A 16,323-nucleotide genomic window follows, 5' to 3' on the forward strand; every position below is an offset into this window, starting at 1 on the left:
CGCCGATGACGGTGCCCTCACTGAGGAAACGGCAAAGGCTTCCAGGGCGGAGGAGGTGACGATCTGCGCTAGGGCTCCGGAAGGGGAACAAGTGCAGATACAAATGGAAGCGGCGGGGGAGCCAGCCTCAGAGGGGCCTACCAGTAGTGGGCCCGCTGTCGCTGACCCTACCCAGGGGAAGAAGAGAAGGGGTAGGACGGGTGCGGAGAAGCGCCGGGCCCGCCAGGCTAGGCTGAAAGCCGATGCCTCGCGGGATCAGCAATCTCCGCAGGTAGAGACCGCGTCAAGGGGTAAGGAGGAACAGGGGACAGGGCCCAAGAGGCCCAGGTCCTCAGGATCCACTCCCCCCGATGTGGCCATGCCCATGAAAAAGTTGAGGGCCATGGAAGGACTGGGGGCAACCTCCTTCAGAGAGGCGGCGAAGGGTGGCGGCAGGGTGGCCTTACTGCCAACTGGCCATCCTGAGCTGTCTCTGACGAGGGAGCAAGCCGACCTGGTTCAGGAGGCGCTAGTGGCGTCGCTGTTCGAGACTGACATGGAAGGTCAGCTCCCGAGCTTTGACGGCCACTGGTTTGACGATGGCGTGCTGTTTGTGGCATGCACGGACGGTCAGTCAAGAGAGTGGCTGAAGTCTGTGGTGCCCACCCTGGTACCCTGGGAAGGGGCCTCCCGTATCATGATGGATAAGGAAGCGCTCCAAAAACTGATCAGAGTCACGGCCTTTCTCCCGGGAAAACCCGTAGGAATGGCTGTGGCCCTTGAGAGGTTGAGAAAGCAGAACAGTGCCCTCACCACAGGCAAGTGGAGGGTCTGGGACTGCCGGAGCGGGGAGGAGGGGCTCAACCTGGTGTTGGGTGTGGACCCCAAATCTCTAGAGGCCCTGAAGGGTATGGGGATGGCCCCTTTCTACTGCCTCGGCCGGGCTCGTTTCTACGAGACCCAGCGGCGAGCGGCGGGGGGAAAGGCGCCCCAAGCGCAGCCAGGCCCGGGGAAAACGATCGCCGACCAAGGGGAGTCAGGGATCGCAGGGGAGAGGGGAGGGCAGGAGGGAGCGCCAAAAGGTCCGAGTGGCTCGGTGAGTGCCCCAGGAACTGCCGGGGAAGGCGCCCATGAGGGGAGGGAAAAGGGGAGCGAGGAAAGCTCCCTCTTACAGAGGGACCCCCTTGCCCCTGCAAAGCCTCCGCTGAGCGGACGCACGAAGGGCCGAAGAGGAAGGCCGCCTCTGGTGAGAGGGGGCGCGGCGGGAACTGGGAGGGGGTCTCAAGGGACCCTCAACTGGGCCCTGCCGGGCTCATCCCACTCGGGGCAGGGTAGGGCGCCACCAGGCGGCCCTGCCTAATGGCCCATCAATGGCCAGGCGAAGGAGGGGGGAAGGAGCAGAGCGCAATATGCAGGGAGACGGCTTAGGCTCTCTGCTAGTCCACTGCTCCCAGATTAACTTGCAACACTGCAAGGCTGCGACTGCCCTGCTGAGTCGCAGTCTAGCAGTAGAGCATACACACATATGCCTTATGCAAGAGCCCTGGCAACACGGAGGCTCAGTAAAAGGCCTATCTGGAGGCGAGGTGGAGCTATTCTATGCTCGGGGCGACCTGGGCCCCAGGGCCTGCATTGCTGTCAAAAGAGCGTGCGGAGCCAGGGGAATGGCCAACTTCTGCCACAGAGACTTGGTGGCGGTTGTCGTGAGACTTCGGGGGGAGGCCGGTGCTGAGGATATAGTGTTCTGCTCGGCTTACTTCCCACATGACTCGTCGACACCACCACCTACCAAAGATCTGCGTGATCTGGTGAATCACTGCACAGCTAAAAAGCTGCCACTCATCATAGGGTGTGACGCAAACGCGCAGAACGTGGTGTGGGGCAGCGAAAGATGTAATGACAGGGGCACTGCTCTCCTGGAATTTATGGCAGACGTGGACCTGGAGATCCTAAATAGGGGCTCGAGGCCCACGTTTGTCACTTCTCGCTGTCAATGTATCATTGACGTAACCATGTGCACCCGCCGGATGGCGGGGCGATGCAGGGACTGGAGGGTGGACCGGGAGGACACACTCTCTGACCATCGACGCATCAGATTCAGCATAGAGGGCTGTGCCCAACCACAGCAGGACCGCCTGCGCAGAAACCCAAGGGCCACCGACTGGGACTCCTTCGAGAGGAACCTGGAGGAAAGGCTCAGGGTAGGACGCGTTAGGCCCTGCAGGGAGGACCGGTTAGAGGACGAGGTGGAGAGAATCCACGTTGCCCTAACTGAGTCCTTCGAGACGGCATGCCCGGTTAGACGATGCAGGATGGGAAATAAAGTGCCTTGGTGGAGCCGTGAGTTGGACAGGCTGAGAAGCCAGTCCAGGCGACTCGGGAACCGAGCGCACAAATCGAAGAGAGCCGAAGACTGGACTCTGTACAGAAATGTGCGGAGGGAGTACAAGAGGCTCATAAAACGATCAAAGGAGCTCACCTGGATGACATACTGTGAGGAACTGGAGGTGCTCTCAGGCATCTCCAGGCTTCGCAGGGTCTTCTCGGGGGGCCCTGCACAAATGCTGGGTGGAATCACGCTAACAAGCGGAGAGACCATCACAGAACCGCGAGAGGTCCTGGAGCATCTGGTTCGCGCGCACTTTCCGGACTCTACTATAGAGCATCCTGGAGAGTGCCCGGAAGTGGACTGGAAGCGAACAGGAAGCGGCGATCCCGGTTGGGAGCTAGCCGCAAGAATAGTAACGTTGGACAGGCTGCAGTGGGCGGTGGACTCCTTCGAAATGTACAAGAGTCCGGGTCCGGATGGGATTCATCCGGCCCTCTTGCGAAAAGGGGGCCCATTGCTCCTGCGCAGACTGATACCAGCATTTAGGGCCTGCCTAGCATTGGGCTATGTGCCTGGCAGGTGGCGGGAAGTCAGGGTTGTCTTTATCCCCAAACCGGGTAAATGCAGCTACGACAACGCGAAGGCCTACAGACCAATCAGCCTGAGCTCCTTCTTGTTGAAGACGCTGGAGAGGCTGGTCGACAGGCACATTAAGGAGGGGGCACTGAGGACTAACCAGATATGCTCCTCACAACATGCTTATGAAGCTGGCAGATCAACCGAGACTGCGCTGCACCACTTGGTGGGCACAATAGAAAATGCAAAGGAAAGGGGGGAGGACACCCTTGGTGTCTTCATAGACATCGAAGGGGCCTTCGACAATACTTCCTTTGATACGATGGAGAAAGCTGTGGCAGCTTTTGGGATCGAGAAATCGGTCATCAAATGGATAGCCGCCATGCTCCGAACAAGAGTTGTCCACTCCACCCTTGGGGACAGTGAGGTAAGGGCTGCGTCAGGGAGGGGCTGCCCGCAGGGGGGGTTATCTCTCCTCTGCTTTGGCTCCTCGTTGTTGACGGCCTCCTCACTGGACTCGAGGAACTGGGGGTAAGGACAGTCGCATACGCAGAAGATGTGGCACTGCTGGTTACTAGCAGGAACGCGAGCACGCTACATAGCAAAATGCAGAAGGCGCTGGACTATGTTCAGCAGTGGTGCACATCGAAGGGCCTAAGGGTAAATCCAGGCAAAACGGAGATGGTGCACTTTACATGCAGAAGGAGGGGTGCTGTTAAAGCTCCCTCCATTTATAACACAATGCTGGAATTCTCGGGGGAGGTCAAATACCTAGGTATTTGGCTCGACAAGAAGCTCAGCTGGAAAAAGCATATCGCCATGCAGACTAGCAAGGTCACTATGACATACTGGGCGTGCAGGCGAATGTTCGGAAGCACATGGGATCTAAGGCCGAGGATGGTCAAGTGGATCTACACGGCCATTATGACCCCACAGCTCAGATACGCAGCCGCAGTGTGGTGGACAGCCTTGAACAAGGCCTGCCACAGGAAAGTGGTGGACAGAATAGGCAGGCTTGCGATGCTGGGCATAACAGGGGCTCTCAGAACGACCCCGAGCTCAGCGTTGGAGGCCCTGCTCTTCATGCAACCGCCACACCTAATTATAAGGGAGGAGGCGATAAAAGCGGCCGCAAGATTGCGGCTACAGGGAACTTGGAAGGGAGCCAGGAATGGGCACGCTAGTGTCCTCCGCGCAGACGGTGAGCTGAAGGGGCTACTGTCGGGCGGTGCTGACGCCTGCAGACCCAGATGGCACTTTCGCAGGAAGTTCTCTGTCAACCTTGGGTGGGGGGAAACCTCATCCGGTAAGGATGTGGACTGGGCGCCGCCCCGCGGTCTAGTCTGGTACACGGACGGATCACGGGTGAGCGGACGGGCAGGAGCGGGGGTCTGGTCAGAGGGGCCCGCAATAGCGAGGACCATTGGGCTGGACTCGCACGCAATCGTGCTCCAGACTGAGCTGGCTGCCCTAAGGACCTGCGCCAGGATGATCCTGGAGAAAGGGGACAAGGGCAAAAAGATCTTCATCTACTCAGACAGCAGGCGCGCACTGAGGGCAATACTCAGGTATGAATGTTGCTCTAGGTTAGTGGGTGAATCCGTTGAGCTGATGAAGGACATTGCCGTAAATAATCGGCTTGAGGTGGCTTGGACTCCGGGCCACGCTGGCATCAAAGGCAATGAGAAAGCCGATGAGCTAGCAAAGAACGGTAGCAACAGGGCCTTTCGGGGAGAGGTGGAACACGTAGGCGTGCACATCGATTTTGTGAAGGACCTGGTCAAGGAGCGTGGGGATAGGAGGATTGTGGAGAGATGGGACTCGGAGACGGGTGCCAGGCACACGAAATCCTTCCTAGAAAAACCCACTAGGAAGATTGCAGAGACTTTGTTGGGCCTTAACAGGGCTAAGCTCCGCGCTATAGTGGGGCTCATCACTGAACACTGGCCCCTGGCTCTGTATTTATCAAGGATAGGCAAGGGGACTGACCCCCTATGCAAAAGATGCGGGTTGACGGAGGAAGATCCTCTTCACCTATGCACAGGATGCAGCGGGCTCGATGAAGTCCGGTGGGATGTTTTTGAGTCTGCGTGCACAGATATATGCGTCGATAGGGACGGGATCAAGGGGCTCTATGAGTTTGCTCGTAGGGCACAGATACTCGATACCGTCGATTAGACGGCTGCCTAAGGGCAGGATGTAAAATGGCCGTGAGGCTGATTGCACCTCTGACTTGGACCGTCTAAGGATGATAAGTGATAACTGATAAGTGAGTAGTTTAAGTAATAATTTTGAGACTAGACCCTATTTTAGATTTAAGATTATTATTAAGAACAAAAACAAATGTATTTTAGCTTTAATTTTTTTTAATAAAAAAAAAATGGTTAAAATAAATTTTTGTATTTCTTTGTTCTTTTTGCATTATCCCTTCCCTTAGTTTTAAGTATCATAAATTCTCTTTTTTAATAAAAAAAGAGAAAAAAAGAAAAAATAGAAACAATATTTAGATTTAAAATAATATATATTACTTCTAAGTTTTTTTTTAATAAATAATTTTCTAAAAAATAAATATATGTGTTCCTTTTTTTTTAATGTTTAGTTCGTTTTTTTTCAAACTATTATTAAATAGGAATTGGGCGGGGAAAAATTTAACGGGAGACTTTCTAATTTTTATTTATTTATTTATTTTTCTTTATATAACATACATTTTTCTTACAGCTAATTTTCATTTCGCGGGCCGCGGGTTTTTGAAACTTCGTTGTTCAATTCGAAATACGAACGGCTAAAAACCCGCCAGTCAAGCTGACGGTGGCGCCCCACCCGAGAATCGGTAACCCCTCCCAGAAACGTAGTTTCCCAGAATTCCACAGTACCGGTAAAAACGTAGGGCCACCTCCTGGCGCCAGGGGGCTCTGCGCAAATGTAACCACTGTAGGGCCCATTTTTAAAATAATGAATATCTAGTGAACAAATAAACTTAAAAATATTGAATTTGGTTATTTATCATCTACTAACGATTCCCTATCCATTGATAATAACTATTCGACTCTACAAATAAATATTGATCGAGTGTCGGGATAACCCCCTGCTCATTAAATTGCTTAATTAATTATTAAATAATGAAGGCCTACAAACGTTTTTAGTGCATAACAATATTATACAAAACTACTACAATCAATTGAAATTGATAAAATACTTAATTTTCAAATAAACAGTGCGCGCTAACTAGCAGCGGTTAAATCGCGGTTTTTTAAAACCATAGGGCAGAGTCGCAAAACCATCAAGCCGCCGTTTTGGGCCTGTCGCACGTACGATCTTACTCTCAGGTTTCGTGATGACGTCATGATACACTGTCCGCCGAATACCATGATAGTCGATCTGGTAGGGATCTGCTTTATCGACAACGAGCGCGCGAATCGAGTCGTAATGAATTTGTTTACGCGATTCATAATTCAGTCTAACCCCTTTTATTTTACTAACTTCCGCGATACTGCCGTCCGGTTTTTTTACGCGATAAGTGTAAAATTTAGGCCCCCCAGAGACAAAAGAAGTAATGAAACTTCCTTCTCCGTAGCCCTCTACCTCGTCGGTCAAATCCCCTAGAAAATTCCCTAGCGGTAATTCATTTGATCCATCGCTGACGTAAATTACCGAATCTGTATCATAATATAAAACTCGTTCTTGTTGTTTTTCTAGATAAGAATATAACTTTAGACGTGCGTGAGCGGTTGTATAAGCCGCAATAACGACATTAGCCTTAGTGGATATTTCCGCGGCTTCGTTTAAATGTATCCAGGACATGAAGAGAGTGTCGTTATCGACAGGAACAAGTCCTGTTACTTCACTTTCAGGATTAAACATTATATTTGCAAATTCCTCGTGTGTTCGAATAATAGCTTTTTTTGTCAAGTTTTCCCTCTCCCCAAATTTACCCCAGAGACAGTTTAAACAAAGTTTTGCTACTGCTCTTAATCCGGCATTCTTTTGAATTTTATCCTTGTCAAGTTTTATACCTTCTCGCGCCTCATATTCAGCAATATATTTATTCTTTGATTCATCATCTACACACTCGGCAGGCCAATCCGAAGCCTCTTGTTTTATTTTCAAAAAAGTGTTAATGTATTCGGCAAATAATCCGCCTGTTCGCGTCACAGGATTATAACGCGTAGTTCTCTTATACTCCCAAAGCTCACTGATTTCTAATATTTTATACCCCATTTCTACGGCTTTACGAAGTTCTGGAGCGACCCAAGTTCCCAAAAATTCGCGATCAGGGGGATCATCATGAGGGCAATTGTCCTGTACAAGATCATCGCAGCATGATCGACAGAGAGGGAACAGTAACTTTCCATGGGCTTTTACTGGTAAAACAGGATAAAATAATTGACGAGGGGGTAAAACGCGACATTTCACAAGACCTTCTATCCGCGAAATATTATTATTAGGGCAAATAAGCTGGCAATCACGCCCCACATGGACAGTGGGATGTCCAATCGGGAAAATCCCTGTCTTTAAAACGTATGGGTATAACGAACAAACGTCAACATAGCGAATTTTTTCATTATCTTTTACATAATAATGTGTTACGGTATTTCCTGTTCGTCCCCCGAAAAATGCATCGCGTGGATCCAGGGCTATAAACATCTGCTGATCAACGTTTTCTACAAAATTCGCCAACGCACGATCTGTCTTTTTTTGACGAATAAAATCGCATTCCCACATTTCAACGACTTCCTAACCCGAGTGTCGCAATTCCCGTGTAATCGCCCCTGTTCTCTCATATCGACTCTCTAGTGTATCCTTGTGACTTAACTCTTTATCTCTATTGAATTTGAAACACCGTGGGCATCCGTGCCAATAACATCCGTGGAACTGATATGCATATTTCTTATTATTATTCGCGGTATCCTCCCAAAAACTATCTAGACGCAGGCCTGATGTTGTTCTGTGTTCACGAGTTCGTCCGGCATGTTATATTCGATGATTCTCGCAATGTTCGCGCCACAAGAGCCATTCAATTGCGATTTTCGACTGCGCTTTCCCTAACCGATATGCTCCCTGAGGTATAATGCCTATCTGCTTGTCTTTTAAGAAATTTGTTTAAAAAATACGCATTAGGGTGGCCCATGAAAAGTGTAGTTTAAATATCTGCATTTACAGTGTTCTATTCTGATAGGGTAGCTTATAAAACATTTATGTGAATTTTTTCAAAATTTTTTAAATGTTTTTAACCACCGCAAACGCTATTCAAAGTTTGAAGAAAATGTTTGACCTACTGGCAGTTTGCAGTCACTAAGTTTGATGACAAGTCAAATTACTTTATGGCGGTTCTCGCTAGGTATGTCATAAAAGTGTTCAGTCGGTGCACGGGACATCTTCCAGGTACCCCAAAAAAACCTTTGCCTATCCATTCCACTGAATTTTCGACAAACATAAGGTAAAGCTATGTAAAACGAGCCCTGTGGAATTTTTTCTTGAACGTTAGTGACGGATTCACTTAATAATGAATTGAAATAACAATTTTTTCCAAATGGAAAATACATTCGTCTTTTTTTGACTGAGTCAAGACTGAGCTTAATGATTGTCTTTTTGAATCATGGTTTTTTTTTCGAAGAAGCTCATAGATTCTACTTTACCCTTCTCTGCCCTATATTCTTGAAGTCAATTACTGTCCGGAATATCAAATTTTCAAGGACGGTCAAAAAAGAATGGTTCTTTTTCCATGAAGAGTGAAAGGTGAAATAAATAAATGAGAAAGAAATTAAAAAGTCCGGTAGTTGAAATGTGATGACTACTCGATTGAAGCATCATTATTCTTCGTGAAAAAATTCCATTTATCCACATTTTCTTATTTAATCAAAAATTTATCGATTTTCACAATTTCATTGGTTTTTTGACAAAAATGCGAGAAAAAATCAATTGAAGTGAGAAATAAACCGTATTTCTTCACGTAAAATAATTTAAAAATTCGCTCAATGGAATTTTAGAGCATTTACAGTAATAATAAATTTTGTTTTCCGAGGAAACCAGAATTTATGAGTCCCTATTTGAATTTATGGTTGGGCGATGCACGCCCGACTATTACTAGAGGGACCTTGATGACTATCCGCAACGGAATTTCTTTAATGCAAAGTCGAATTTCTCGCTCTTTCCCAATATTTTCTTGGGGCAACTCCTACGTACTTTGTCTTTCACATGGCAAAATACATCGCACCAATTTTTGTGGTAGCCATTGAAGGTCAGTCAACAGGAGACATCCACACTGTCGACATCTCAGCAATCGTTACGTTGAAATCTCAGTAGTCAACCGCAAAAAAAAACACGCGTCAATATGCCGGAAACGCGAACCGTAACGAATATTGTGTTAATCGGGAATGCGACTCCTGATATTTGTGGAAATCAGTTGCCTTCGAACCGGCAGGAGTTACAATGCTACTTTTACCAGACGAGATATGCTGAACCAAAACTCACATCTCGTAGAGCTGGAATGAGTGTTGTGCGAAAGTGCGCTGTCTTCTGGGAATATGCAGGGATCCCAATAGTGCAAGAGTCGTATGCGATCGATAAGGTGGAAAAATTAGTGAAACGATATAAATACATTCTCAAGTACGGATCACGCAAGGAGGAGCCAGTGGTACAATGCAAGGTGATCGATTTCACATGTATGCTGGAAAATCTGTTCGATATTGCTCATGAAAAGCAAATGAAGAGCATAGAAAATAAAGAAGCGAAAACATTATTGAATCTGCATCGAGAAACAGGACGAAATGGCCGTTTAGATAGAATCATTGACACTGGGATTGGAATTCTGTGTTTACGAGAAAAAAAAGACGAAAGGGAAACAGAGGAGTTATTAGAAGATACGTCAGTTTGCAAAGTAACCCTCCTTATATTTTTTCAAAATATGCCGCAGACAATAGTCGAAAATGAGCCGAATGGTCGTATAAAAACGTCCTGAGGGAGTAGCAAACCTCCGCGTTATCTCCACGCCCAGGGCGCAAGTATTTCTGAGACTGGTTGTCAAAATTGAGGGGAAGCTTTTCACGGTTATACTTTGGATGTATGCCGGATGAGGGAATTATCAGAGAGACCTATAAATGAAATTCTATAAATGAAATCGATGAAATTGCTCTGGTGCATGTCATTCCTGTCACGGATCGCTGGTGAATCGTTGTTCATTTGCTTAATTTTCTAGTTCAACCCCGGCCTACTATGCTGAATATTGCTAATTGCATGCTAGATGAAGATGAAAACCTCGATGAGTTGTTGAAACAAATAGACGATAGCGATGAAACGGACGGCAGTTATCAAGTCCAGTTACCAACCACGAAAGCCAAACGACAGAAACTTATGGCTCCCAATCTCACGGCAGTTCTAGATAGGGCTAAAGTTAGTGATCGCATGGCCGCAAGGATCCTTGCTGCTACCCTCATAGAGGCCGGGATAACGTTGGAAGATGTTGATTTGAGCCGCGAAACTATTCGTCGAAATCGACAACAACATCGCGAGGTACTCCAAAGAAGCATTTGCGATAATGTGAGAATTAAAAAACCAGATGTCCTCGGCGTTCACTGGGATGGAAAGCAGGAGACGGATCCGGGAAATAAATTCGTAAAAGCTGATCGACTTTCGGTGCTAGTATCGGGTCATGAGTGGAGTCAATTGCTTGGTGTACCCAGATTGGAACGAGGAACCGGATATACGCAAGCCGAAGCAGTCCATAGATTACTGAAGGAATGGGATCTGCTGGACGATGTATGCACCATGGTGTTTGATACAACAGCAAGCAATACAGGTGCCTTCAATGGTGCATGCATCTTACTGGAACAACTAGTTGGAAGAGACCTGCTGCATTTGCCATGTCGTCACCACATTCTGGAGCTACTTTTGAGAGCAGCCTTTGAATCTGGCATGGGATGGACTTCGGGGCCCGACGTTCCAATTTTCAAAAGGTTTCAAGTGCAGTGGAGCAGTATCGACAAAAATGATTTTTCCCCCGGAGTTCATGATGCTACAGTGAAGGAAGCACTCAATGATCACATGCAACAAATGCTCGATTTCGCTGAGGCACAATTAAAGGTTAGTCAGAATATATTGTTCATACGTCAATGATACACTCGTTATCTCCATTTTTATTGTTCCAAAATTCAAATTTGATGGTTGATAAATTGATGTTCCACTCTCTGTCGGCTACCTAGGGTGATACTGTTCGCATGGACTACAAGGAGTTCCTGGAACTGGTGGTATTGTTTCTGGGTGGGAATTTACCGAGAGGAAACCGTTTCAGAGCTTTGATCGGTATTCACCATGCTAGGTGGATGTCGAAATCGATCTACTCCCTAAAAATCTTCTTGTTCAGAAACCAGTTTAATTTAACATCGAAAGAAAAATCGGGACTGATAGATGCATGTATTTTTATTATCATGTCGTACCAGAGGGCTTGGTTCACGGCTTCTAATGCAGTCTCAGCTCCGAACAACGATCTTCATTTGTTGAAAAGGATCGCAACGAACGCTAGTTCTTCAAGTCGTGTCGCAGTAAAGCTCTGGAAAGCTGTTTTTGCCAAGTTCGTGAACCACCTCTGGTATTTATCGGAGGAATTGATTGCTTTTGCCTTTTTTGACGAGAATGTAACTCTAGATTGTAAGAGAAAAATGTGTCGAGCAATCAAATCTTCTCCGCCACTCGGTGATGATAGAAAGAGGAGAAGAACTGGAATCCATGATCTAGCGTTGATTCCACAATTAAGCTTAGATTCATTTGTTACGCAGAATACACAGAAATTCTTCGAAATTTTGAGAATCGACTGTAATTTTCTGGAGAGTGATCCAGTCACATGGGAGATGAGAGAGGATTTTGCCAAAGCTATCAAAATTGTCAAATCTCTCCAAGTGACAAATGATATTGCGGAAAGGAGTGTGGCTCTCATGAGCGAATACAATAATTTGCTCACGAGAGACGAAAATAGCAAACAAAATTTATTGTTAATTGTGAAAGAATTCAGAGAATTATCACCGGGTTACTCGAGAAAAGATTTGCAGTCTAGGCTTGATGATTATTTAGATAACCAACTGCTGAATGTAAATAAATAAGAATGATTATAAATACTATTACTATTAGATTACGATTAAGTCATAATTAAGTTATACTTTATAATAATCATTATAATAATAATAATACTAATATTGGTAATTGTTAATCGACAAATGCCCATGAAGTAAAGTCAACCATGAATAAAATCGTTGTTCCACTGTTATTTGCGGTCGAACTAACCCTTCCCATTTGATTCCCGTTAAATTCTGAAGCTTATTTGATTCTCAAAATCCTTCATTCCTTCTAATTACTTCTCCTTCCGCCTCTCTCAATCGGTATTCTGAATGCTGATCAATTTTTTTAATAGTATTTTTTTATGAATTATTTCATATTAAAGGCTGGCAACCGATTGACAAATACGAAAAAATATCAATATTGTATTTCAGAGGAAGTTTCATTGCAATTTGCATAACGATTTTGGTTTTTTATGTCTTTCACCTAGAACATTGGGCTCAACTGATCAGAAACTCTCATTTACCGTATATCATGAAATATTTCCCCGATAGAGTGACAAAACTTTGTAATTATCGATATTTATTGAAATTTCATAAGGATTGAAATATAGTAAGCTTACTTCAAATGAAGCTATTCCTACGAATCAAATTTCATTAGATTCGTCATGATATGAAGCATTCCACTATGTAAATTTTTAATCGAAATCATTGAAAAATTAAAAATTCACTCATGGGCAATGAAGGGTACACTTTTATTTATTGGCTGTAGTAAAAGATTTTGTCCCGTGCCAGTGAAGGGTCAGACGGTTACCTGACCCTCTCCATTTCATTTTACAGCTCTCATTAGGAGCACCAGATAATCCGAGCACCTGCCGTTTCCAGAAATTTTAAAATTTTCCAATGCAGTTTTCCTTGATTCACAATGTAGAAAAATGTTAGTTTTCTAGTTGAGATGATAGTACAATAGTTGGATAACCATGCAGGCGAATCGGAAAGGAAATCGGATAATTTGGAACGCTTTTACAAGCCATCCAAAACCTTGATTTTCAGCTAATTTCGTACTTTTTTATGCCATGAAAAATAAGTATAAAAATTGCAAAAAATAATACTAATATTCTTAGGCTTCTCGTGATGCATGCTGGAGAAGAGAATTGCGAAATTCGTATAATTTCCAGGTATAATAATAAATATGAACTTTTTTCGTTTCTCTACGTATCTATATTATGTGAAATTCCGAGAACCCTTTGCCGCCTCAAAAAACAATTTCAAAATCCTGAAAAAATTCACACTAATATTTCATCAGCTATCCCATCAGAAGACAAAACTTTAAATGTAAATTTCAAAGTTTTCCTTTTTTGGGCCACCCTAATACGCATGCATGTAGAAGCAATCGTTACACACTCTGTAAAAGGACAGACATTTCCAGCATTCATAATCCGTTTTCGAAATTCAACACAGGCTCGTCTCAAAATTGTAACATCAAGTCTGCAATAATGAATAATTTCTTTACGAAAATCAAATTCATAATTTTCTTCGACGCGGTCATTATACCACGATAAGAATTTTTCACGATCTTGTACACCCATAGTGTCAGCACCGTAATATTTTCTATCAGGTGTAGGCCCTACGTAGTTTTGATTGTCTTTTGTATTGAAAAAATGTGGAAAATAGCCTTTTGCTATATTCCCCAATCCAAAAGCTTTCGGTAAACTTGCAAGAGCCATGGGAAAATAATTTGAACTATCTATAAATTTATTATCCTCAAAATCCATCAACATAATGTTTGTTCCGTTAATTATTGCTTTACATTGGCTGTTAATGCGTTTCATGACGTCTCGCAAAACGAATTGTGAATCATAGCCTTTCGCGTTATGTGCAATACAAACTACTTTTTTATACGTCTTACCCATCGACGTGATGTAATCAACAAATCCTCGCACAGGATCCTCACCATCGAAAACATTTTCCTGATGTTTACAAACGCCACATGGATTTCCGTGATTATCGTTGGCGTTCACAATGTCATCGTCGTTCATATCTGCACAACGATCACACACAGTTTGTCCGACACAAAGATTAGGAACGTGTACGTTGACGTCAGTAGTTCCTTGTAGAAGCTCATCCTGTCTGGTTTCAAAGTGGTAGAAAACAAACGCCACGCGTTTAAAAGTTAATTTTTTCTTGCTTTTTAAGGTGGGAATATAGCAGAGATGAGAAATATCTTCGTCCTTTTGACATACGTTGCAATAATATTTATGACACACATGATTCTGAGTTTTGCGATGATCAATTTTCGTATTACATTGTCCACACAATTTTATGTAGCCACAGACGGTGGGGTTATTTCCGTTGAAAGATCCTGGCTTCTTATGTTGATCGAAGCACAATTGACCGTGAAATTCTCGATTACAATCGTCACACACTATTTTATCAACAATCGTAGAGTCACACGGAGGATTCTTCAAACACCTATCACAAGTCTTATCACGAACATGTCCTTGCGTAGTGTAAGGTTTGTTACAATGCTCGCAATAATACTTCACGCCAAAGAATGAAGGTAAATTTTGGATTGGCTCGTAGTGGTCCTCTTCTGGATAATACACAATCGGTAAGGTATATCGGACGGCCATCTTTCTGCTAATCAATTCAGGTGTACCCTCGTAGAGCACAGGGCGATCTTTTCCGTTTCTCATGAGGGAATAGACCTTGATAAGGCATCCTTCTCCAGCCAAGTATCGCTGATATTGATCAAGTTCCTGTAGACCACAGCCCTCATCAGGACCAATGACTCTTGCCGTTTGAGTTAGTCTTTTGGACCCCTCACGTTGCATTCTTCCCTTGTCTTGCCATACCTCGTGTATCTTGCCCTTATCCGCTCTGGTGTTCAATTTTTTGGCATGTGCTTTGGCCACAACAAGTGATCGGGCTAGACACAAGCCATTTTCATTCGAAATGTGAAGAATACATTTTCTGCTAAGCCCTCTTTTCATGTCGTTTTCAAGAAAACCTTGACCTACCGGTTTTAGGCATAATTAGTCAGAAGGCAATATGGATACGAGGTGGAAACATCCCTTTACTGCAATGATTTGCGGCCCCACGGGTTGTGGTAAAACACTTTTTGTTAAAAGGTTTTTGAAAGAAATTAAGCAAATGTGCGATATGCCAATTGAAAAAGTGATCTTTTATTACGCTGAGTGGCAGAACGGATATTCGGATTATGATAATACTTTTGTCGAATTTCGTGAAGGCCTACCAAGATCTGGAGATTTTGATGATTTTAAGCCAAAATTGGTTGTTGTGGACGATTTGATGAGAGAATCTTCGAATGGTGCAATAGTTGATTTATTTACAAAAGGAAGTCATCATAAAAATCTCCGTGTAATGTTTCTATCTCAAAATTTATTCCACCAAGGAAAAGGATAGAGAGACATTTCATTGAATACAAATTACATCGTCGTATTTAAAAATCCCAGAGATCGTGCACAAATTGCCTATTTGGCTCGTCAAATATATCCAGAAGATCCAAAATTTCTGCAAGAAGCCTATTTTGATGCAACTTCGGCAGCTCATGGCTATTTGTTGTTAGATTTCAAACAATCGACTCCTGAAAACTGTAGGTTTCGTACCAATGTATTCCCCAGTGATCCCCATCATTATGTTTATATTCCGCGGGAGGATCGCAATATAAAAGGAGGAGGGGCATCACGGAGTGTACCAGTCGTTCATGTGTGATGGCAACGAGAAGTCGTTCTGAAAGCGGCTCTGTTCGCAAGTCGCTGGGAGAAAAGAATACAGCCTTATTACACGCTTCCATCTACGCACCACCCAGGCTACGACGAGTAATAATACAACACGCTAATGAAGATTTAATTCGCTGCATTTGCGAGTGTGCTTTAAATTTGTTACACGGAAATATTCCCTTGAAAAATTGCGAGAAATCAAAACTGTGCAAACATAAAAAACTATTGAGAAAACTCGCCGATAAAAAACAAAGTTTAAGTAGCAAGAAAAAAATCATTAATCAGAAAGGTGGTTCAATTTTACCGATGCTATTGGGTCCTCTGATAAGCGCACTTATCTCAGCCATTGTATAAGGATGGAACATGCACGTAAAATGATTCTTGTACCAGAGGACAGTGTGGAGCGTCTAAAAAAAAAACTCTTCACATGTTGATGCTCACCATGTTTTAACTGAATTGGCTAAAGAAATTCAGCCATCAGCCCAAACTCCAGGCACTGTTACAAGTAGATTGGATACCTAGCTATTGGAAATTTTAAATTCGAAAAGCCCTAGAGACGATCATGAAAAATGGAAACTGTATAACGACGTTCTGAGGCGATATTTGTTTTATACAGAACAGAGTAAAACGCCGGTGCTAGAAACGGAGACCC

At 44.4% G+C, this 16,323-nt stretch overlaps 3 protein-coding genes across 3 annotated transcripts; 2 read left to right on the forward strand and 1 right to left on the reverse strand.

Moving 5' to 3' along the window:
- The first annotated feature begins 3,490 nt into the window (after positions 1-3,490).
- Positions 3,491-5,062, forward strand: LOC135161427 (uncharacterized). The gene has a single exon (XM_064118975.1). The coding sequence runs from the start codon at positions 3,491-3,493 to the stop codon at positions 5,060-5,062; it is 1,572 nt and encodes a 523-aa protein (XP_063975045.1).
- A 484-nt stretch (positions 5,063-5,546) lies between these two features.
- LOC135161428 (uncharacterized) lies at positions 5,547-14,961 on the reverse strand. The gene is made up of 4 exons (XM_064118976.1): positions 14,949-14,961; positions 14,637-14,857; positions 13,838-14,588; positions 5,547-5,813 (listed from the first exon to the last, which is right to left on the reverse strand). Exons 1-4 carry the CDS (start codon positions 14,959-14,961, stop codon positions 5,647-5,649), a joined length of 1,152 nt encoding a protein of 383 aa, XP_063975046.1. The 3' UTR covers positions 5,547-5,646.
- LOC135161076 (uncharacterized) lies at positions 9,729-12,831 on the forward strand. Its single transcript, XM_064118341.1, has 2 exons — positions 9,729-10,963; positions 11,083-12,831. Exons 1-2 carry the CDS (start codon positions 10,097-10,099, stop codon positions 11,974-11,976), a joined length of 1,761 nt encoding a protein of 586 aa, XP_063974411.1. The 5' UTR covers positions 9,729-10,096; the 3' UTR covers positions 11,977-12,831.
- Positions 14,962-16,323: the final 1,362 nt, after the last annotated feature.

This window comes from Diachasmimorpha longicaudata, chromosome 4, assembly GCF_034640455.1.
Source record: "Diachasmimorpha longicaudata isolate KC_UGA_2023 chromosome 4, iyDiaLong2, whole genome shotgun sequence".
Lineage (NCBI taxonomy): Eukaryota > Metazoa > Arthropoda > Insecta > Hymenoptera > Braconidae > Diachasmimorpha > Diachasmimorpha longicaudata.